A 25,242-nucleotide genomic window follows, 5' to 3' on the forward strand; every position below is an offset into this window, starting at 1 on the left:
AAGTTGGTTTATGCTGAGGGGTTGGGGAGGGAAATGGTGCCAGCCCTGTCCCTCATCCCTGGAAAGGGGAGTTCACGCCCACGACTGTCCATAGTACCCTTCGAGAGAGGGAACAATCTCCTGTCATGTATCCCAGTTGTCCTTCAGATTCCCACCTTCACCCTGACTGTATCTGGGCTCTCTGCCTGCCTGGCAGCACATTGCACCTGTGTTCTATCCCAAACAGTCCAGTTGAGTTTTAAAATTCAAAACTTTAGGGACATGGCATAGTGCAGATTCATGCTGGTCCTCTGGGAAAAGATCTTGCCACACTGGGAGTGATGTAGGTTTGTCCTAGAATGACAGTTGTACCACAGAACAGGGCTGTGGGTTTGAAGCAAAGCACACCAAAGAGCTGATGTCTGGGTTAGCCATCTTCAGCAGGTGTCTCTGCACCTATGTTGAGGGGCAGGGGAGAGAAATCGTGCCTGCCAGCTCTTTTGTCCCTGGGAGAGGGAATGCCACCTCTCCCAGATGTGCTCTAAGAAGGGGTACCCATCTCTCTCAATGTATCCCAGAGCATCCTCAAATAGCACTTTCTTCCCCCTGGGCTGGCTATCTGCTCTCCTTCATCACAGGAGCACTGCAGTGCCCTCAGGGCTCCACACCAGCCATGCAGAGGACTTCTAAAACTTCAGTATTTGGGCTCTCCTGGTTGTAAAAACTCGCAAAAATCAGCCCCTCTCATTTTCCCAGTCATTTTCCTTGTGCCAGTCCCTGTATGCTCCTCTCTCTCTCCTTTCCTCTTTCCATGACCAAGGCTCTCTTCCACAGTGTCCATGATCCATTTGTCATGGTTCCACACCTCTTATCATGTGGCCCTTTCTCTCCTTCTAGTTACACAATTTGTTCTGTCAGTCCTCAGATCAATATCTTGGGTGTTCACAATGATTTGATATTTATCTAGCTGTGTTGAAGGGATGAGGCAATCGGTCCTCCCACTACTCCACCATCTTAGCTCTTCCTGAACCATTCTAATATCAAAGGTAGTTATATCTAAATTAAGCAGCAAGCAGTATTAAAAATATTAGCAATTATGGGGTGCCTGAATGGCTCAGTCAGTTGAGTGTCAGACTCTTGGTTTGAGCTCAGGTCTTAATCTTAGGGACCTATGATTGAGCCCTGCAGCAGACTTTGTGCTGAGCATGAAGCCAGCTTAAAATTCTCTCTTTCTCTCTCCATCTGCCCCTCCCTCCACTCTAAAACAAAAGTATGTGTAGGCATGAGCTTAATATTAACATCCTGTGATCTCTTTATTTGTCATTTAATATTTCCCAAAATAAGAATCATACTGTAAATTTAAATTCTATTATTTTAATACCTTTATTGTGAAATATAATATATGAGTGAATAAAGTCTGAATCTACATATTAAAAACATAATAAATAACCCATGTCAAGAATCCCTGTGAGTTTCTATTATGTCAATACCCCTACCTTTGCTCCTGAAGAAAACATTATCTTAATATTTCTGGTAATTACATTTTTGCTCTGCTTTTATAGCTTCACAACCTATGTACACATCCCTAATATATATGTTTGCTCTTAAATTTTATATAGTTGAAATAATTCTAAAAAGACACCTATGTGTCTTTAACTTCATGTTATTATTTTTTTAAGATCATTTTGTAGTATTGGGTCTACTATTCCATTCATGAATATACCATAAATTTTTATTCATTCAACTGTTAATAGATATTGGTGTTGTTTGGCTATTAAAAAATCATATGCTAGAAATATTACCACACATGAAATCTGGTTCACATGTGTCTTAGGTTCTCAGTGACATATTTCTAGGAGTAAAATTTCCAAATAATAAGCAAGGCATATTTCCAATTTTCACTACAAGTTTTGAAATTCTTTTCTATTGTGGTGGTTTCCTTTTTCTTTTTACCAGCAGTTCCTAGTGCTCCACATAATTTCCAAACGGTAGGATTTTTAAACTTTTAAAATTTTTGCCAGTATCATGTTATTTTATTCATGGTTTATTATGGTTTTCATTTTCATTTTCAGTTTGAGCAATTTTTCATCAGTTTATGATCACGTGGATTCTCTCAAGTGAAATACTTGCTCGAGTCCTTTACCTACTAAAATTTTTTCCCACTAGCTATTTCAGATATTAATAGCAAGGTCATTTCTCCTTGCATATTTTGTAGAAGTCACCAGGCACCCTAGAACTCTTGAGGTTTTTACAATATCCCAGTGAGATCCTGCCTCCTGAGTTATCACTGCCTCTACCCACTAAGGAAAAGGGGTGAAAACTTGGCCAGAGCCAGATAACTCCCTGGACTACCTGAGATCAGGATGCAGGGCTTTTGTGGACAGGGCTCCCAGGTGTAAAGTTTAGGAATTCAGCTTCAGTAGCATCCCACAAATTTTGATATATATCATATCTTCATTATTGTTTAGTTCAAATTATATTCTGATAAGTATTGTGATTTCTTCTTTAACTCATGAGTGATTCAGAAGTGTTGCTTAACTTCAAAACTTTTGAGATTTTTCCAGTTATTTTCTGTTAGCAATGTCTAGTAGTCAGGAAGAATACTTAGAGTGATTTCAATCTTGAAATTTACTGAGATTTGCTTATAGTCTATTTTAGTGAATATTCATGTGTATTTGGAATGAATATAAATCAGCTGCTATTGAAGGTTGCATTCTATAACTATATAAAAGTTTCATATTTTCATACATTCTATACCTTATTTGTCTATCTGCTTGTCTATCAGACACTTGAAGTACATTTAAATCTCAAACTATAATGACAAATTTGTTTACTTTTTTTGCTTCTATCTTGGAGACATATTATTACATTTACGTACAGTGTCATACTGACAATTATATAATAATCAACTATTAAACAAAAAGGAAAGGAAACAGTCTTGATTTGTAGACTTTGCCAATTCACATAGTGTAAATACTCATGATATGGTCAATTTCAAGTTACAAATATGACATTACTGAATACTGTATTGGGAAGAGATGTGTGTAATTAGCTCCTGTGAGTCAGTATGAGCCAATTCCAGCAATCGTTCTAAATGTTTGTACACATTTAGAGTTATTACATCTTTCTGTTAAAGTAGCTCTTTTATTATTGCGAAATGACCCTCTTTTTATCTAGCAACACTTTCTGCCTTAAATTATTATTTGCCTGATGTTAAGATATTAACTTTATCTTTTTTGGTTAATATTTTATAATGTATCAGTTATCATCATTTACTTTCAACTTATCTATCCCATTTTATTAAAAGTAATCAGCATATATATCAGTTTTGTTTTGTTTTTCTCCAGTCAGTGTTTATATTTTAATTGGAGTGCTGTATCCATTTATGTTTATTGTAATTGCTGAGACAGTTAATCTCAAGTGTACATATTGCCATTTATTTTTCATGTCATCTCTTTGTTGTTCTACTCCTCCTGTCCTGCCTTTGTAAAATATTAATCAAATGTTCTTCTCTAACTCACTGTATAGTTTCCATTAGTTATATATTTCTTAATATTAATGCTTTACAATAAGCATACTCAAATTATTACAGTCTATCCTAAATTAGTACTTTTGCTACACTCTGAACGCTATAAACACTAAAACAGTTTAATTTCATTTGTTATCTCTTGACATTATTGTTATTATTGTTATGTATTTTACTCCTGCATGTTTTGTAAACACTATAAGACATTGTTATTGATTTTAAGTCAATGGTCTTTTTCAATTGTGTTCAAATATACATAGCACATTATTTATTATTTTTCAGTAGTCTTTTTATTAACCCATATGCTTATCTTCTTCAGTCCTACTCATTTATTCTTGCCCTTTTTGGCTTGTCTATAGGATCATTTTCCTTCAGTCTAGAGAGTTTTAGTGGAGGTTTTTGTTGTTGCTGTTGTTTTTATTTTTTTTAGTGTCAGTCTGCTATTATTGGATTCTCTCTGCATTTATTTGTTTGAGAATGTGTTTCAGTTCTCCTTCATTTTGCAATATATTTCTGCTGGGCTCAGAGTTTTCTGTTGCCATTTATTTTTCAGCACTTTAGAAATGCCAGCACAGTGTCTTCATGCTTCAGTAGTTATTGTTACAAACATAGCTGCTATTTTCATTGTTCTGGACAGAAATATACGTTCTTCCTCTGTTTGCTTTTAAGAATTTGTCTTTCAAGAGCCTAAGTGTCCATCAACTGATGAATGGATTAAGAAGATGTGGTTTATCTATACCATGGAATACTACACGGCAATGAGAAACAATGAAATCTGGCCTTGTGTAGCAACATGGATGGACCTTGAGGGTGTTATGCTGAGCGAAATAAGTCAGGCAGAGAAGGACAAATATCATATGTTTGCACGTATAGGAGGATTAGGAGGAACTTGACGGAGGAACAAGGGGGAGAATAAGGGCGGAAATGGTGGGGGAAAGGGAGAGAGGCAAACCATGAGTGAGAGACTCTTGAATGCTGACAAAAACTGAGGACTGATGGATGTGGGGGGGGAGGGGGGATGGGCACGGATGGGGACACTTGTGGGGATGAGCACTGAGTGTTATGTGGAAACTAATTTGACAATAAACTATTTGTAAAAAAAAAAAAAAAAAAAAAAGAATTTGTCTTTCAAGACAACAGAGTTCTGCCTAATTAAGACAAAGCCAGGCCCACCCCCAATTCCCTAGTTGTCCCCATTCCTGTCCCAAGTACTGCACAGGGATCCCCACCCAGAAGTCCTCCTGGAGGACCTGATAGTTGATTTTTTCATCAATTTTGGAAAACTTTAGCTACTTTTAATTAAAATATTTTTGTCTTTTCTCTCCTCTAATTTTGGAACTTTAAATAGACAAACAGGTATCACTTTGCTCCACACATTTCTTATACTCTATTTTGTTTGTTGTTGGTGTTTTCTACACTTTTATCTTTGTGTATTCATTTTTGATATTTCTACATTAGTCTTCTTCAAGTTTAATACATTTGTGTTCTGCTGTGTCCATTTGACTCTTAAGACCATCCAATGTATCCATATTTCATGGATATTTGTAATTTTAGTATAACACATGGTTATTTTTATAGTATCAATTTTCTTTTAAATATCTGTTCTTTAAATTCATTTTATCTATTGTTTTCCTGTAATTCCCTTAACATACTTAAAATAGCTACTTTAACGACCTTGGCACTAATTCCAACATCTGGATCTGAGTGTCTGTCTTCCAGAATCCTCCATTTATTTTTGCTTCATTTTTTATCACATTTTTTTGCTTCCTTATGTATCTTTTAATTTTTTATACAAAACCATACATTTCATATGAAATAAATGTAATGAAAATGTTTGTATTATTTACCAACCTCCACCACCACCACCCCCATTGACAAGAGTGTTTGCTTTTTCTTGATCTAATCAAGAAGTGAGCTCAGATAGGTAGAGTTGCACTTCTGGTTTGAGTCAGTCCACTTTTGGTTTCAAAACTCTAAAAGTAAAGACCTTCTTGCCTTTTTATCAAGAATCTGATTGGTCTCTTCTTCCTCCATCCCAAGATACTCGGATTTCTCCTGCTTTTCTGATGTTTTGATCTCTGCCCTTTAATCTCACTTTGAGTGACTTTAAATATAACAACTGTTTGGATGAGAATACAGATGTGTATTTGAAGCAGGATCTTTTTCTTACTGGGACTTTTTCTATGAAACTATAGGAATTTTCACTTCGTTCTTAGGCTCCAGAAGAGCACCCTCATTCTGCAAGTTTTCAGAATTGTCCATGTTAGACATACGTCCAAGGTGTCTAATTCTTCTTTCCCTCATCAACATTCCTTCATTCCAGCAAACCCTAATCTTCAATCCATACCCAGAGTTGGCAAAACATAACCAGGTAAAAGATGGCCAGAAACAATACGTTGCTAAAGGAGGCCCTTCCCACTTTCATTTAGTTCATTTAGTCATTTTTCTTCTCAATATTTCCAGGATATCCAGTTCCTTTCAACACACACACACGAGAACACACATACACACACATGCACACGCACATGCATACACACATCCCCACACACACAGTTTGTTATTGTTTTTCCAGTTTGCAGGAGGAATGTTGTTCTGTTCCATCCTATTCTGTCATACTTGGAATATTCCCATACAATGTTGTATCATCTTACCACACTTTATTTTTTTTATTTTATTTTTTTTTTTTTACAAATAGTTTATTGTCAAATTAGTTTCTACATAACACTCAGTGCTCATCCCCAAAGTGCCCTCCTCCATGCCCATCCCCCCCTCCCCCCCACATCCATCAGTCCTCAGTTTTTGTCAGCATTCAAGAGTCTCTCATGGTTTGCCTCTCTCCCTTTCCCCCACCATTTCCGCCCTTCTTCTCCCGCTTGTTCCTCCGTCAAGTTCCTCCTAATCCTCCTATACGTGCAAACATATGATATTTGTCCTTCTCTGCCTGACTTATTTCGCTCAGCATAACACCCTCAAGGTCCATCCATGTTGCTACACATGGCCAGATTTCATTGTTTCTCATTGCCATGTAGTATTCCATGGTATAGATAAACCACATCTTCTTGATCCATTCATCTGTTGATGGACACTTAGGCTCTTTCCATGTTTTAGCTATTGTGGAGAGTGCTGCTATGAACATTGGGGTACATGTGCTCCTATGCCTCAGCATTTCTGTATCCCTTGGGTAAATTCCTAGCAGTGCTATTGCTGGGTCATAAGGGAGTTCTATTGTTAGTTTCCTGAGGAACCTCCACACTGTTTTCCAGAGGGGCTGTACCAGTTTACATTCCCACCAACAGTGTAGGAGGGTGCCCGTTTCTCCACATCCTCGCCAGCATCTAGAGTTCTCTGATTTGCTCATTTTAGCCACTCTGACTGGCGTGAGGTGGTATCTCAGTGTGGTTTTGATTTGTATTTCCCTGATGAGGAGGGATGCTGAGCATCGTTTCATGTGTCTGTTGGCCATCTGGATGTCCTCTTTGGAGAAGTGTCTGTTCATGTCTTCTGCCCATTTCTTCACTGGGTTGTTTGTTTTTCGGGCGTGTAGTTTGGTGAGTTCCTTATAGATTCTGGATATTAACCCTTTATCTGATATGTCATTTGCAACTATCTTTTCCCATTCCGTTGGTTGCCTATTAATTTTCTGGGTTGTTTCCTTGGCTGTGCAGAAGCTTTTAATCTTGATGAGGTCCCAACAGTTTATTTTTGCTCTTGATTCCCTTGCTTTTGGGGATGTGTCAAGTAAGAAGTTGCTGCGGTGGAGGTCAAGGAGGTTGTTTCCTGCTTTCTCCTCTAGGGTGTTGATAGTTTCCTGTCTCACGTTCAGGTCCTTTATCCATTTTGAGTTGATTTTTGTGCATGGTGTGAGAAAATGATCTAGTTTCATTCTTCTGCATGTTGCTGTCCAGTTCTCCCAACACCATCTGTTAAAAAGGCTGTCTTTTTTCCATTGGATATTCTTTCCTGCTTTGTCAAAGATCAGTTGGCTGTATACTTTTGGGTCCACTTCTGAGTTCTCAATTCTGTTCCATTGGTCTATGTGTCTGTTTTTGTGCCAATACCATACTGTCTTGAGGATGACAGCTTTGTAGTAGAGGCTGAAGTCTGGGATGGTGATACCTCCCGTTTTGGTTTTATTTTTCAGTATTACTTTGGCTATTCGGGGTCTTTTGTGGTTCCATACAAATTTTTGGATAGTTTGTTCTAGTTTTGAGAAGTATGCTGGTGCAATTTTGATTGGAATTGCATTGAATGTGTAGAGTGCTTTAGGTAGTAATGACATCTTAACTATATTTATTCTTCCTATCCATGAGCATGGAATGTTTTTCCATTTCTTTGTGTCTTCTTCAATTTCCTTCATAAGTTTTCTATAGTTTTCATCATACAGATCTCTTGTATCCTTGGTTAGGTTTATTCCGAGGTATTTTATGGTTTTTTGTGCAATTGTGAATGGGATCAGTTTCTTGATTTCTCTTTCTGTTGCTTCATTATTGGTGTATAAAAATGCAACCGATTTCTGTACGTTGATTTTGTACCCTGCAACTTGGCTGAATTCTTGGATCAGTTCTAGTAGGCTTCTGGTGGAGTCTGTCGGGTTTTCTATGTAGAGTATCATGTCCACACTTTATTTTTATAACTAGAATTATCTACTTGTAATGCATATTATACGCCTCTTTAATTACTTAGCTAATAACTAACTTCCCTAGTAGAGTGGAAACACTTGAGAGCAGGTACTTTGTTTCTTTTTACATTTATTGTTTTTTCTTAAGAACTTAGAATAGTGCCAAGTAGCTATTTTCCAAATCAATGAATGAATGGTAGAATGTAGTGCAGCAGAATAATATAATATCTCACCCATATTTCCTGGCTCAGAGGTCAGGGGTGGCAAATGTTCCCTTACATTCATTTTTCAACTTTCCATTCGTACACAAATTCCATCTGGCAGATTTTGTCAGTATTCTCACCATTGATGACCTTTGTGTATGTTGTTCTTTCACCCCCAAAGGATGTCACTTTTTATGTTTTATCTTTTTTAATGTTTTATTTTATTTCTAAGAGAGAGAGACAGCATGAGCAGGGGAGGGTCAGAAAGAGAGGGAGACACAGAATCTGAAGCAGGCTCCAGACTCTGAGCTAGCTGTCAGCACAGAGCCCGACGTGGGGCTCGAAACCACGAACTGTGAGATCATGACCTGAGCCGAAGTCGGACGCTTAACCGACTGAGCCACCCAGACGCCCCAAGGATAAGTCATTTTTTAAAAAGTTTTTGTATTTATTTTGAGAGAGAGAGAGAGAGAGGCAGTGCAAGTAGGGGGTGGACAGAGAGGGAGAAAGAGAATCCCAAGCGGGCACAATACTATCAGCACAGAACCCAATGTGGGGTTCCATCTCACAAACAGCAAGATCATGACCTGAACTGAAATCAAGAGTCCAATGCTTAACTGACTGAGCCACCCAGGCACACCAGGCATAATTTACTTTTAGCTTTCTACAGTGGATATCACTATTGTTCCATAATCTTCATGAAGTGGCATGCATTTGCAGGCTCTCAGCTTATTTTCATGTCTAAAGTAGTGATAAAATAACAGTATCGTTATGTTGATAAAAAAGAATAATATAGTAAAGTAAAAACAATTTCTATGGAAAGCTATTTTTTACAAATTTATGTAGATTCAATTTCTGTAAGGTAAAACATGTATCATATATATATATATATATATATATATATATATATGTATATACAGGATGGACCTGTAACAGCATAAGTATTTTTAAAAGCAAAAATAATCTAAACATATTATAAATCTAAATAAACACTTTAAACAATTACTTTGTTTATTGTTCTTAGATTGTAAAGGACCTCCTCCAAGAAAACAAATTGAAATTTTGTCAGGTGTCTGGCCTGAACAAAACTATCCAGAGGGAACTAAGGCTGTATATAAATGCAGACCTGGATACATAACTCTTGGATCTATTACAATGGAATGCAGGAATGGAGAATGGGTGGCTCGTAATCCATTGAAGATATGTGAGAGTAAGTAATTCATACATTTGTGAACTTTGTGAAAACTTTAGTTTGAAAATACTGAATGAGATTGTAGCAATATTAGCTAATTATATCACAATTATCATTTTAATACAAAATAATATACCATCATTATTCTTAATAAGGAGATGAAATCTTCCAAAATACAAAACCAACCATATAGATAAGTTTAATAATAAAATAAGAACTTTGCCATTTTTCACTTTTCCACATCTTTAAATATTTCCTCTGATATAATATTAAATGTCATTTTCCTTGAACTCCTAGATAAAATATGTTTTCCTGTGTCATATAATAAAATTATATTCTTTTTTTCATTTTAGAAAGGCCCTGTGGACATCCTGGAGATACTCCTTATGGTACTTTTCAACTTGTAAGAGGAGAAAAATTTGAATATGGTGCAAAGGTTGTTTACACATGTAATGAGGGGTATGTAGTCAATATAAAAAGAGATTTGTAATTGCGGTGATTATAACTTAAATGGCAAATAGGGAGAGTACTGATTAGTATTTTTAAGGTTACTTTATTTTTCTATGAGCATTTTTATAAGTACTATACAAGTAGCCTAAAAAATTAATCTATGATGGAAATTATTATATTTAGATACCACATTATTCTCAACATTGAAAAATTAAAATGAATCATATTAACTCTGGGAAAGTGTAGCTCTAGGAGGGCTGGAAAACAGTATACAAATAAATAAAGGTTTATTCCAACAAGTCCTGACTAATTTCTATTATGTGCAGAGTATATGCGAGTTCAATATGTCAGGGACAGTGCAAATAGTAACAAAATCATATTACGTGACAGTTCTTTGAATAAAGCTTTTAAAATTTAGGAGAAGCAAATATTTTACACAGAAGTAATAATAACTACCATTATTTGGGGCGCCTAGGTGGCTCAGTCACTTAAGCGTCCAACTTCGGCTCAGGTCATGATCTCACGGTTTGTGGGTTCGAGCGGCTCTGTGCTGACAGCTAGCTCAGAGCCTGGAGCCTGTTTCAGATTCTGTGTCTCCCTCTCTCTCTCACCCTCCTCTGCTCATGCTGTCTCTTTCTCTCAGAAATAAATAAACAAATTTAAAAATAAAAAAAGTAATAACTACCATTATTTAAGCTTCCATGGTCTGTAAATTACTCTAATCACATGTACCAAAAGTGCTACTACCTTCATAATCATTGACTCTGCTCTCTAACCAACTACTAGATTTTCATGGCTAATCTTAACACTGTGAAACCTCTTCAGTGTTCTTTATTCCTGTTATGCCCATCCAGGTCGAAAAATTGTGTTGAAGAAAGTTTCATACTTTGGAAAATCATTACAAGTTTATACTGCATATATAAAAATAGAATCAAAAAATTACAAATTGATTTTTATTATTCTCTCATTTATTTCTTCGTTTAAGACAATAAAATACAATATTTTAAAGGTTAGTCTTTGGAATAAACCTGCATCCCAAAACTCCACCACTTAGTAACTGTATGTATTATTTTAATATCCCTTCACTCCCATTTCCTCAATTATGAAAGTAGAAACATGGGGCGCCTGGTTGGCTCAGTCAAGTGGGCATCTAACTCTTCATTTTGGCTCAGGTCATGATCCCAGGGTTGTGAGATCGAGCCCCACATCAGGCTCTGCACTGAGCATGGAGCCTGCTTGGGATTCTCTCTCTCCCTCTGCCCCTCTCCCCAGCTTGCACATCCTGTTTCTCTCTCTCTAAAAAGAAAAAAAAAAGTACAACACAGCAGGTGCATCATAGGATTGATGGAAAACATATATAAGACACATATTGAAGTCCTTCAAAGAGTCCTTGGGATATTGTAGACACCCAATAAGTCTTAGTTCTTACAATTTTAGGCTCTCTTTGGCCACTATCTGAGATTTTTCAAAGATACTTGTAGTTCAACTTTCAATCATTGCTGTTGACTTTATTTTACATGACCAAATAGATGAAGACCATCTGGGCCTAAATTTTCCAATTACCTCACTGTTCACCTCTGTAATATCCCTTTTAATACAGGTGAGTCTGACCCCATTAGGTTCCATAATGGACCTAGCAAAAGGGATCAAAACTCATAGACTTCTTCCACTAGATTCCCTAAATCTCAGTAATAGATATTTATAATTTGGTGAAAAAATTAGTGACATATTTAACCTTTTACTCTGGCTCCACTTAATTCATCTTTGCTTCCTTCATCTTGTATGAATTCTGGGCAAACTCTGTTAGTGACTCTATGAAATTAACTGCTTCTTTTTTTTTTTATGTTTTTATTTATTTCTAGGAGAGAGAGAGAGAGACAGCGTGAGCAGGGGAGGGTCAGAGAGAGAGGGAGTCACAGACTGAAACAGGCTCCAGGCTCTGAGCTGGCAGTCAGCACAGAGCCCGACGCGGTGCCCGAACCCACGAACCGCAAGATCATGACCTAAGCGAAAGTCGGATGCTTAACCGACTAAGCCACCCAGGCGCCCCTGAAATTAACTGCTTCTGCCACTCAGCTTGGACTTTCAGCAAGGACTAGATATTGGTCAGTGAAATTAAAAGTCCTTGGACTAGGCCAGATCAGCAAACATCAAAGTTTTATGCTATTTAAAAATTTTTTAGAGAGATTGTTTTACCTACCTGAGGGGATGTAAATCTTTTGACCTAGTTGTGGAATCAATGTAGAATGGGTTTACTACACCCGTGGTTTCTGCTAGTCAGTCGAGCCTTTTTGATCCCTTGTCCCCATCCATCTTTTCTCTGCTAAATATCTATTTAGCTGAATACTAGCCATGTATCAGGATATTTGATATGGATATCCAGTTTCAGTATCCTTGGGTAGGTGGTTTTAAAGAAGAGCTCTGCAAAATGTCTTTCTGGTATGTCGTCCAGCTGGGATTGCAGATACATGAGCTGTTACTTTTCCCCAAGTACCAACATTTGGACAATCTCTTTTTCTCCACCCTTTCCCTATGTATATGGGCCCTAAGCGGTTTTGTGTAGAATGTTGCAGAATTCCTAAAACACCTACCTAAAACCAATGGGTTTCTGATGTAGATGGAAAATGTTAACCAGGAAATGTATTTTCTATGTTGGAGCAGGGTACCTGTAAAGGAGACAAACAAGAAACTTTAATAGCCAGTCATTTTGTTCCTTTATATAAAGAGACATAGAGTAATTATTTGGCTTCAAGTTCTGTGAATCTCAATTAATCTATTGAAATTTTTTCTTCCTTTAGAGAATTGGGAACAAATAACATTCAGAGAAAGATAAAGTATTTTTTGAGGGAGAAAGTTTGTTTTTGTTTTTGGTTTTTTTTTTATCTGTGTAATGGGTGAAGCAATCCTTATTTGCAGATGAAGGAAACATTTGTCTGTGTAGAATTATTTAGAAGTTTATGAAAGGCCCATTCTCAAAAATATCTCTTGTGGTTATCAAAATCCTGCCCATCATTTATTTTTTGAGAAAAAGCTTTCTGCTTCTTGTTGTCCACCGTAATATTAAGAAATATTAAGAAGGATGATTTGCTTTGCTCTAAAGCCTCTGGTAATGATTGTACATTTTGCATCTGCCCCAAGGAACTTTCAAGAAAATAGAGCATTTAAGATTTTAAAAACTAGCTTGATGAGTACCACAGTTAGATAAATTTGACATTGAATAGGATTTATAAGGAAACCTGACTTAATGACCACACTCTGTAAAAATGCATGGGATGGAGACAGGAAAATGAAGACAAGTGTTAAAAAATACTACATACTAAGAAACTTTGGCTAGTACTATCATTGATTATGTAAAAAGTCCCAAATGTTCCAAAAATGTCATAATTGTGGAGGGTAGGAGTATGGAACAAGACTAGAGAAAGTGGAACATATTGTTAGTTCTTGGTTACTAACATGTTTTTGGTTTTTGGTTATGGTGGTAGTTCAAGGAGGTTATAACATTGTTAATGTGTAACTAATTGACTAACTCAATGAAAAACCTAAGTGGATATTTAGCCCAAAATTGTAATGGGTTTGTGTCATGATCCAAGGATTATAATTATTCCTAGTCCATGTGCCTGAAGACTTGAGGCCCTTTCTTAAGTAAGAAAGAATCTTTAAAAAGATAGAAAAGGGTGCCTGAATGGCTCAATCAATTAAGTGTCCCACTCTTTTAATTCATCATGACTATTTTTTAGTTCCTTGATCTTTGCAGCAATAGATTCTCTGCTGTCTTCTACGCTTTTTCAAGCCCAGCGATTAATCCTATGACTATTATGCCAAATTATTTTTCAGTTATATTGTTTGTATCTGTTTTGATCAATTCTTTAGCTGTCATTTCTTCCTGTAATTTCTTTTGAGAAGAATTCTTCCATTTCATCATTTTGGCTAGTTTTAAGTCCCTTGTGTGTTTTAAAAGCTTGTTATGTGCTTTGCACCTGTGAGCACTGTTATATTAAAAGCAGTCATACACTGTCCAGGGCCTGGCCTTTCAGGAGGTGTTTTTGGAGAGTGTTACCTGTTCTCTGTTGTTGTGACTTTGGTTACTTTATCTCCCTACTCCTAGTGATATTTGGACCCTCCACCATGTGTGCTTTGATTTGTTCCTTGATGTAGCCTTAGAAAGGAAAACAAACAAACAAAAACAAACAGAAAACAAAAACAAGCAAACACACAAACAAGAAAACCCCAAAAACAAAAAAAACAGAAACACCAGCTCCAAGTACACACCGTGGGTGCAGGTGGTGCTGATTGGAAGAGGCCTTATCCCATACAGAGAGAGAAATGACAGGGGCGGGGGAAAAAGAAAAAGAAAAACTGACCAGACAGAGAAACTATATGGATTAATATAGATATTAATTATAATATAATATAATATATATCTATATATTAAACTATATGGATTATAGTTTAACTATAATCCATATAAACTATATGGATTAATCCAGAGAGACTGTAAGGAAAATAAAGGAGGCAATTGCGCAGACAGAGAAACTATACAGCTTAATCCAGAGAGAGAGAGAGAGAGAGAGAGAAATAAAGGAGGTGTAGAACATGTATCATAAGAATATTTTAAATATATCTGCTTAAACAAACCAACAACCAGAGTATCCAGACTAGAGGAGGGAAGAGACAAGGAGAAAAACAAAGAAGAATATATCTATATAATGAGATTCGTCCGAGAATTAAATGAGGTAACGCAACAGCGCTGATCTAAAGAGGGGCCATCTGGTTCCTCAGCGTCGATCCTCCTGGGGTAGAAAGATACACCTGCGCTGTGGGCCTGTGGTCTGTTCCCTGAAGCCCCACCTTGTTGGTGATGGGGACAAAAATGGCGACATCTCAGTCTCTCCTCCTCGGACTAGGTGTCCCAAACTACTTTTCAAGCAGTCTTCACTGTGCCTCGGGCGCAAGTGAGGTGGCTTGTCCAGCTGCTCCGACTCCTGTGCCTCCTGGCACTTGGCTGGGATTGACCCCTATTGTCTTTAAGGTTCCCACTATGACCCCCCGGGTTTCGGGGAAGTGCCGCTCCTTTGAGCCGATATATACCTTCTTCCCATAGCACTCCAGGGAGGGATTGCTCTCTCCCCCTGCGGATTGCGCCTCTGAACTAGTTATGGAGTCCGGGGCTGGCTTCCCTGCTCCCCAGGTGCGTGAACTGGGCAGCCAACCCCTTTCCGGAAGAAGGCCCGCAGTTAAGATTGGATCTTTATCTGTCCAGACCTGTGGTTTGTTTTTTTTCTTTCATCCAGATACAGCCCTACACTTCCCTAGCCTCTCTTTTTCTTCCCTTTGTGTCTCCGCAGAGGAGGATCCCTTCCCTCCATTTGTTTTAACTCTCCCAGTCCGCAGTCACTCACCTATGGCCCTTCAGGGTGTCCTGGTGGGTCCCTGGAAGCATCTCTGTCACTTTGCTGCTTGGACTCTTGGAGTTCAAAGTACTTTGGCCTCAACACTGCTTTGTTTGAGATAGGAGAGAACTTCGGATCCCCCTACATCTTTGCCATGTTAGCCCCTCCCCCTCGGAATCAAGTGACCCACTCTTGATTTTGGCTTAGGCCATGATCTCACAATTCATGAGACTGAGTCCTAAGTCAGGTTCTGTACTGACAACGTGGAGCCTGCTTAGGATTCTCTCTCTCTCCCTCTCTTTTTGCCAACCCCTCAGTCTCGCACTCTTTCTCTCAAATAAACTTAAAAAAAAATTCTTCATCTCATATAGTTACAACAAGAACAAACAAGTTTTAGAAAAAGGAAAGATAGAAATTTAAGAAAGAGAAAGAATAGAAAGAGGGAAAGGAGGGAAAGCAAAAGAAAGAGAGACAGAAGGGAGAAAGGACAGAAGGAAGTCAGAAGGAAGGAAGATAGAGAGGAAGGAAATGTATATGCTGTTAATTTTCTCTGAAATGTAGTTCCTGGACATTCAGAATGTATCAAACTTGAAATTGCATATAAATACACATTAGCTCACCACTCTGTTATTTTTGGTTTCAGGTATCAAATGCTAGGTAGGATCAATTTCCGTGAGTGTGAATCTGATGGATGGACCAATGATATTCCTATATGTGAAGGTATATACAAAATTGTTTACAAATATATTCAAATATTTAAAATATCTCAGGTTTTTTGAGATATCTTACATTAAAATATCTTTAAGGTTTGTAATTACATATTTTCACTTAAAGTGTTTTTGTGGCTTCTAATACAGAATGGGTATCTAAGCTTTTTATTACTACACTATTTTGTGTTTCATTAACCAAATATGAATACAGGTTCATCTGATCTAGTATATGCAAAGTATTAAATACTAGGAAATCTATAGAACCTATTTTCCTTTCCTTTTGGATTCTAAACACTAGAAATAGCAGAAGTATCAGAATTTCAGCTTTATTTATGAAGACATAATCAATCAATAACCACCCAAATCCAGAGACTGTCAATAACAGCATAAATGGAGAACATGATTTAGACATCTCCCCCTCCTGCATGGCAAGGGAGATTTTCTTGTGGTCTTAGTCTCACTGAAAAGAGACAGGAAGTAAGGAAGAACTCTGCTTTTATTGCTGATTCATAAAGCAAAGAGTCAGAACGAGAAAATTTAGATCCTGTTTCCAAATTTTGGGCTAGTAATCCCAATCTCTAGTCATCATGCAAATAAAAGATATGAGTCGGAAGAGTCTTTCTTAGTTCAATGCTGAGTAAGTAGAAAGGGAGAGGAAGAGGGGACAAGGAAGGTGAGGAGGAAAAGGGGGGGGAGAGGAGGAAGACAGTGGGGAGGAGGAAAGAGGAGGAAGATGGCAATGTGATCACTCAAAAGTCTTGTTACCTAAAGAAGAGAATTTATGGAAATGAGAGGAAAGATCTAAATGTTTTAAAGAACATCTACACTGAAATCACCTGAGGTGCTTGTTTAAAGCTGAAATTTTGAGTTACTAAAACCCCACTAAATCAGGATCTCAGGTAATAGGGCAGGGAGATAGTCATAGAATTTCCATATTAATATGCATCCTTGATGGTTCTACTATAAATTAAAGTTTAAATGCCATAATCTAAAAGATATGGGAAAATATTAAGTAAAATCAAAGGGAGTACTCAAATTATTTTGAGCACTGATGTGGGAGAGGAAGGAGAATTAAGGACTGTTTATCTATTAAAATAAATAGAATCAGGAACTTTGCTTTTATACCTTTTAGCAATACAGTATAATATTATCCTGGGGCTTAAATGAAAACTTTTATCTAAGTTTATCAAGCTTTATATTTTTCAATTATTTAAGAAACATTTGTTTCTTACTATAAAAATGTAAACTGACATTTAAAAAAATAATTTTTTCTTTGTCCACTCTCATAGAAAATAATCAGGGATAAGCTTATTGTTGTTGTTGTTTTTAATTTATAAGCCTTTATAGCCAAAAAAAAAAGGCTTACCAAATGCTTCTTTAAAAATATTAAGTAATTTCCCCATTCTTTCCTTCCTAATGATTTTATACCTATATGTGCATATATACATATTTTTCTTAATAAAGTTGTCAAATTCTACTAGGAAAAGTTATATTATTTTTTTCAGTTGTTAAGTGTTTGCCAGTGACACATCCAGAGAATGGGAAATTTACCAGTAGTGCATTGGAACTAGACCAGGAATACACTTTTGGACAAGTGGTACGGTTTGCGTGCGATTCAGGCTTCACACTTGTTGGGCCTGCAGAATTACATTGCTCAACAAATGGTGCTTGGAGTGGAGAAATCCCGAAATGTATGGGTAAGATACACTTACTGTTCATGGAATTGGACAATCGTAGTTTTTCTCATGAAAATATGTATGTTTAAATATTGTGCATAGCATAATACTAATTATACTAATAACACTAATACGTAACATTTATTTGGGCACGTACTATTTGTCAGTAATTGATCTAAGTTCATGACATGTGTCATTCCATTTTGCCTTCAAAATGAATGTGATTTATGCACTCCTTTCACCTCTATTTTATAACTGAGGAAATTGTGGGGCAAATAGTTAAATCTCATGACAAGTTTATGATGGCATAACAGCAGAGTTAAGATTCAAACTCATGTTATCTGAAACTAAATTCCATGGTCCTAACCATAATTAAATTGTAATTGACTTTCATGCTCAAATAGAATACTAAGCATTTCTACTGAAAGCTTTAATATTGGCCTACAGAGCAGGCTTCTTTTAATTTGTAAGATCAAAAAGTCATTATTTATTTCCACTATACATCATAATAACATTCTGTAATTGAATGATACTTCTAGAATGAGATCCTATTTTATATTTGCACTGTGAGTTTAGATAAATATTGTAGAACTAAACTGAATTCACTAAATAAATTTTAGCCTTTTAAAAAAAGTTCTATAGTAAACTATAAGTCAAGATTCCTTTAGTTATAATACTCCTAACTAGTTCATCATGACCAGTATGGTGATCTGGACTTTTGTAATGAAACATTATGGTCAATTTACTTAAAAGTGCCATGCTTCATTATACCAATCCTTGTTTGGCAGACATTTCCACCTTATTTATTTATTTATTTATTTATTTCTGAGAGAGAGAGAGTGTGTGTGTAAGCAGGGGAGAGTCAGAGAGAGAGGGAGACACAGAATCTGAAGCAGTCTCCAGGCTCCAAGCTAGCTGTCAGCACAGAGCCCAACGTGGGGCTCAAACCCAGGAACCCTGAGATCACGACGTGAGCCGAAGTTGGACGCTTAACTGACTGAGCCACCCAGGTGCTCCTGCCATATTTATTTTTTTAACGGTATCTAAAATTCACACTTTCTTCTCTAGTCTATGTTATACAGAGAGGCAGAGAAAAGCACTCTGTTCTTAAAAATTCGAACAAAACTAGTTCTTCAAGTCAGTAATGGTAATCATATTTCTATTCAGCACAACAAATACTGTATATTCCAGAGGTTCACAGATGGGGTTTCCTCCTTAAAACTGAATTTCTGAGCACCTGGGTAGCTCAGTCAGTTGAACATCAGATTCTTGATATTGGCTGAGGTGGTTATCTCCCAGTCATGGGATCCAGCCTGGCGTCCAGCTCCAGGCCCACTGTTGAGCCTGCTTGGATCCTCTCTCTCCCTCTCTCTTTCTCTGCCTCTCTTTCCCCAACTCATGTGCTCTCGCTCTCTCTCTCTCTCTCTCTCTGTCTCTATGACTCCCAAGCTCTCTCTCTCAAAATAAGGAAACTTAAAAAACACTGGGTAACCTGGGTGCTTCAGTTGGTTGAGTGTCCAGCTTCAGCTCAGGTTATGATCTCACGGTTTGTAGGTTTGAGTCCTGCATCAGACTCTGTGCTGACAGCCCAGAGCCTGGTGCCTCTTTCAGATTCTGTGTCTCTCTCTTTCTCTGCCCCTCCCCTGCTTATGCTCTGTCTCTCAAAATAAAGAAACATTAAAATTTTTTTAAAAAACTGTGGTTAATGAAAGCTTACTGGAATGACTAATGCATAAGATACATTTTGAAGAAAGAATGAAACTTTTTCCAATGAATTTGAGGAGGGGAAAAGCATTATCAGTGACGAGAAGTGCAGGGAGAGGAAGTATAAATGCAGTGAGGCTTCCACAAGCCTGAAGTTCCCCTGTTCCATGCCCTCAGGAGCCCTTGTATAGGACACAAGAAGGAGAGAGTCAGTGATGGATTGAAGATAGGCCAGTACAAGGTTCTAAGGTGCTCCATATCATGCTGAACAATTTGGCTTCTATTCAGACTGAATTGGGAATCGATGGAGAATTTCAGTGGAATCCTTCAATGGAGCAATGATAGCATAAGAGAAAAGATCATTAAGTTACAACCAGGAAAATAGATTACAGAGGGGGAGAATAGGACCTGGGAAATTAATTATCATTGCTGTAATCTCAGGGAGAAATGTTTAAGAGAAGATGGGGGCAAAAATGGTGGCCAGATTTTCTTTTGAGAGAGAAAAGATGGATGGTAAAACCACCAAAAACAGAAGATGCAATTCAGAGATATAATGACAATAGGTTAAATTAACTTCTTTGACAAAGTGTTATGCCAGTAATTACTCTATTATCAATAACTAGAAAATACGTACTTTCCAGTAGTCATTCGGTGAAAATATTGATCACACTAAGACTATGTATCTATACTCAATTTTATATATACACTTGATGAACATTTACTGGCCACTATTTACTTGAAGAGGACTAATTTGTCTTGAAACCAAATAAAATTGGCAACATAATTTTCATTTATTTGCTTATCTATTTTTGAAAGAAAGAGAGGGAGAGAAAGTATGAGTAGGGGAGGGACAGAGAAAGAGGGAGAAAGAATCCCACGCAGGTCTGCACTGCCAGGGGGAGCCACAGATGGGGTTCAATCCCAGGAACCATGAGATCATAACCTGAGCCAAAATCAAGAGCCAGTTGCTGAAGCAACTGAGCCACCCAGGCACCCCTAGCAACATAAGTTTAATCAGAATTTTACCTTCTTTCAAAAATCAAAATTAAGGACAACAGATAAATTATTCAAGCGTTCAAATCGAAATAGAACTTTTATTTGCTTGCCTGATGTACCTAAAAGAAACAAAACTTGTATCTTTAGTATAACTATGTCGTAGACATGGCCCTTTAATATATAACAGACATTTTGGAATTTGATCCCTTATATTTAGAAATTTCATGCCAAAAGCCAGAAATTCCAAATGGAAGTGCTGCATCTCCGAAGAAAACTTACAAGGAAAATGAACGATTTCAATATACATGTCAAAAGGGTTATGAATACAGTAATAAAGGAGATGCTATATGCACTGCACTGGGATGGACTCCAAGTCCTTCATGTAAAGGTAATGTTATCTTTCTTTTCTATATATTTTGTTGTATGTTTTATCAATTCTTTTCATTTATATATTCCTCACAGTTAAGCAGTTTATTTTTTCTCACAATGAAGTATTAATGTTTACAGGGACCAACTATTGTAAAGACAATATACTTAATGCTTTATGTGTGCAAAATTAATTTTAGTATAATTCTCTCACAATGAAGAAAGACATAAAAGGAACAGAGGAGTTCAGTAGTTCATTAAGTAGTTGGTCTGTGGTCAAAAAGCAAGTCTAGAGCAGAACCAGGGCAATAACAGGCTTCCCAGGCATGAGTACTTCTCAAACAGATAGCTCTTCTAAAGCCTAGCATTTAGCTTTGCGACATAAATGAGATGAATACCATATGAGGAAACCCTCAGTTAACAATGGAATTAAGTGGAAGTAACTGGAGATTTCATTAACCACAGGCCTAATACGAATCAGCAGTGATAATGATGCGGAAAAAACAAAAACAAAACCCACCAAACTCTTTCAGGCTTCCTAATGAAGGGGTGTTGTGCAGAACTAGAATCCATCTCAACTGTGCTTCGTGCCCATGAAAAGTTATGTCTGTAATATTGTGTTCTACTTGGCCTACCTCATTTTAAAAGAGATGGTTTCAAACTATCATGGCCCAGATACAAAAATGTAAAGAGTTAAGAAATCATATTATTAGAAGAATAGCAAGAAGATACAACTATATCATGGTAACAGCTGTGTTGAGATGTTTACAAACATTTATGGAAAAGAATGAGTTAACTTCTGATGAGGGCTGCAGCAGTGAGTGAAACAAGTTACAAGTGCCATCATGCATGAAATCAGAGGTCAAGTGGCCTTTAAATAGGGTGACTGTGCAGGTATCGTCATATTGTGTCCCAGAGTGGATGGGGAGATGGTGAGAAGAGTTGAATTCTTTTCTTTTTTTTTCTGAGAGAGAGAGAGAGACAGCATGAGCAAGGGAGGGTCAGAGAGAGAGGGAGACACAGAATCCGAAAGAGCCTCCAGGCTCTGAGCTGGCTGTCAGCACAGATCCTGATGTGGGGCTCGAACCCATGAACCGTGAGATCATGACCTGAGCTGAAGTAGGATGCTCAGCTGACTGAGCCACTCAGGTGCCCCAAGAGTTGAATTCTTAAAAGGTCTCTGAACTTTTAATGATATGATTCAAAATTTCATGTGTAAACCTTGTTTAATGATCCTCTTTTACAAAACCTAGAGTTAGTTTTTGAGTCAATTTGGTTCTTTTTTTAAAAATGTTTTTGAAGATTTTTTTAAAGTAAACTGTACACCCAACCTGCGGCTTGAACTCACAACCCTGAGATCAAGAGTCACATGCTCTACTGACTGAGCCAGCCAGGCACCCCACCTCCCACAAAAACATTTGGGGTTGAGGCCACAAATATCTCCTTGGAAAATATATCTTCCTACAGCTGAGTTACCTCCACTTTCAGGCTTGTTAAGAAAATATTTTAGAAAGAGGTTAATGAGCACAAGACAGTAATCACCCAAATTAGATCTGTGATCAGCTGATGGTGTGTGGAGTCCAGCTGTTTGTCTTCATGGCATTGGTGGCTCCTATGCAAAGAAAGTGGGTGCACTAATCCTCTGGCATTAACTTTTGCCATATGTTTTACTTCCAGAGCCCTACTTAAATATTTAGGTAGTTAAATTATCCATCCAGTCATCAAAATATAACTTATAAACCACTTACTTAAATCAGACCCTTTATCCTGTATAAACATGAGAAAAAAATCACTGCAGGTTTCAGTGAACATTAGAATAAATCATCATTCCAGGTTTCAATGAAATTTACTTCAAAGTAAGACATCAGAATCTGAATTCAACTTACTTTGACAGAGGACTCAGGAAAGGATGATTGCTACATAGAAGTTGCCTAGTGAATTCTTTTTCTTGGTCATGTAGCTACCTGCTTAAAGCTCTTGCTTAGCACATATTTGTTTTAACAGTAGGAAATCTGTTTTTCCCGTATGTGTTGCTACTGTTCCTAGGCTTACTTTTCTTGAAACTTGACTCACACACACACACACACACACACACACACACACACACAGTAAAGATCCTATGTTTATAGAACATTTTCTTTTTAGAATTTTTTCATTTTCTTAGTCACCTGTATAACTCAAAAACCCAAGACTGCATGCCTTAGAATCCTACTTTCTTTAGGGAGGGAGATGCCAGGATCGAGGTATACTAAGATTGGATACTTTCTTTCACAAAACAGTTTACTAAACATTGACATAAATAAAGAGACGTTTACCCCAAATTAAATAAGCACGCACTCTCTGTTACAACAATGCTTAATTTTATTGAAATGTGTTTTACCTTAACTGGATATAGAGAAGTCTCTTATTAAAAGAAACTCAGGGGCCACCTGATTGACTCAGTCAGTTAGGCATCCCACTCTTGATTTTGGCTCAGGTCATGACCTCACAGTTAATTTCAAGAGTTTGAGACCAATGTCACGCTCTGTGCTGACAGCATGAAGCTTGCTTGAGATTGTCTCTTTCCCTCTCTCTCAGCTCCCCCTCCCACCCCCCGTGCTTCACGTGCAGCTCTCTCTCAAAATAAATAAATAAACATTAAAAAATAAATAAATAAGTAAAAGAAACTCTGCTATGTACCTCAGCTAATATTATCACAAATGCTTCTCTTTATTTTCCTAGGACAATAGAAGGATCTACCAGCTGGTAACAATGAATTCCAAATCTATAGATCTTACTTTTTCCAAGTCTATGATAAATTTGGAATTAAATAATAAAAGAAAATTTAAATAATATAATCTAGGATAAAATAGTTCAACTTTCTTCAGTTGGTTTATTATTTGAATGTGTCAGGCTTTTTAATGTTTATTTAGTTATTTTGAGGGTGGGCACAGAGCACAACCAGGGAGATGGACAGAGTGAGAAGAGAGGGAAAATCCCAAGCATGCTCCACAGTGTCAGCACAGACCCTGATGTGGGCCTCAATCTCATGAACCGTGAATTCAAGACCTGAACCAAAATCAAGTGTTGGACACTTAACTGACTGAGCCACCCAAGCACCCCTCAGGGGGATTTGTCCAAACTTTGTCAAAACCTCAGTCTCTGTATCTAATAAGAAACAGTATCTGACAGCAAGTCATTTATAGGAATAATTAAAAGTAACAAGACCTGCTAAACAAAAGCCATCATTGATCCAAATCCATCTGTTCTCTGTACAAGTCGGATTTTCTGATGATGAACATAGAGTACTAGCATTAAATTATTGTTCTTATTTCAAATGCTTACTAGTGGTTTCTAACAGTAGAAAAAATATGACCCCCATAACCATATTTTGGATAGAGGAACTTGTTCTGGCAATATTATAATATCATCGTTTATTTTAATGGAAATTATGAAAGTAGGGAATTAGAATTTATCAAAGGATTTATGTCCACTGCTCAAAAGTAATCACCTGAAGATCTTCTTTCCTAGTTATTTTAACAAAATTCTCCCAATGTTTTTTGTTGGCCTCTTAGTAAAACTCTTGCTTTTATATATGATAGCTTTTGACTTCAAAATTAAGTTAAGCCACACTATGAAGTAAAAGATATAATAAACTGAACTGCAATAGGTCTATGAAAATATGATAGAGCAGAATATAGTGAGGAGAAAAAGTAAAAATAAATGAGGACATTTAAGGGTCATCTGTGAGTAGTTTAAATTAAAATCAAGCACTGTAGATGTATTACTTAAAATTTGTGTTTAGGTAGTCACATATTGTATTCTTTCTAATATAATCATTGCTAATATAAGTATATTATCATGTTTGCAGTAGAGATTTATTAAAATGTATTCTGGAGGAATGAAGTACAAATTTAAGACCAATTAAAAGACCATGACAAAATCTCTAGGAGTTGGATGTACACAGTGGAAGCATGGTGTGAAGAGGAGATGTATAACTAATAATTATATGATTGTAGAATGTGCTGTGTGAATGAATATTGAAATGAAGGGGAGGAAGGTACTTTTTTATGTACTTGATTATTTTAATGGGTAGTGATTTCAACATTATCCATATGCCCTTTTTCCACAGAATTCATATGTCCTTCTCCTCATATTAAAAATGGTGACTATACACCCAAAGGCATCACATACAGAAGTGGAGATGAAATCATATATCATTGTAAAACTGGCTTTTATCCTTCAAACCAAGGAAAAAGGGCAAAATGTACTAAATCTAGATGGGAACCTGAGCCAAGATGTGGTAAGTTCCTGTCATATCTTGACCTACTTCTTAATTCTGAAATTACTGTCTCTTAAACAATTGTAACAAAGATGGGGACACAATAAATCCAAATATTTGCCTTACTGTGTATGTAAAGTGGGGGCTACAGAGACATTCTTTTCAAAGTAG

General features: G+C 37.0%; 1 protein-coding gene across 1 annotated transcript in view; it reads left to right on the plus strand.

Moving 5' to 3' along the window:
* LOC120220373 (complement factor H-like) overlaps positions 1-25,242 on the plus strand; it is a gene marked incomplete at its 3' end in the record, with an annotated part of 76,030 nt that overhangs the window by 16,732 nt on the left and 34,056 nt on the right. Inside the window, exons 2-7 of the mRNA XM_039217448.1 lie at positions 9,351-9,536; positions 9,872-9,977; positions 16,002-16,078; positions 17,574-17,765; positions 20,662-20,832; positions 24,922-25,092. Of these exons, the coding sequence (XP_039073379.1) occupies positions 9,351-9,536; positions 9,872-9,977; positions 16,002-16,078; positions 17,574-17,765; positions 20,662-20,832; positions 24,922-25,092 (903 nt within the window). The remainder of the gene's footprint in view (positions 1-9,350; positions 9,537-9,871; positions 9,978-16,001; positions 16,079-17,573; positions 17,766-20,661; positions 20,833-24,921; positions 25,093-25,242) is intronic.

The sequence above is a fragment of the Hyaena hyaena genome, unplaced genomic scaffold (genome assembly GCF_003009895.1).
Source record: "Hyaena hyaena isolate Hyena2069 unplaced genomic scaffold, ASM300989v1 scaffold_692, whole genome shotgun sequence".
In the NCBI taxonomy this organism is placed as follows: domain Eukaryota; kingdom Metazoa; phylum Chordata; class Mammalia; order Carnivora; family Hyaenidae; genus Hyaena; species Hyaena hyaena.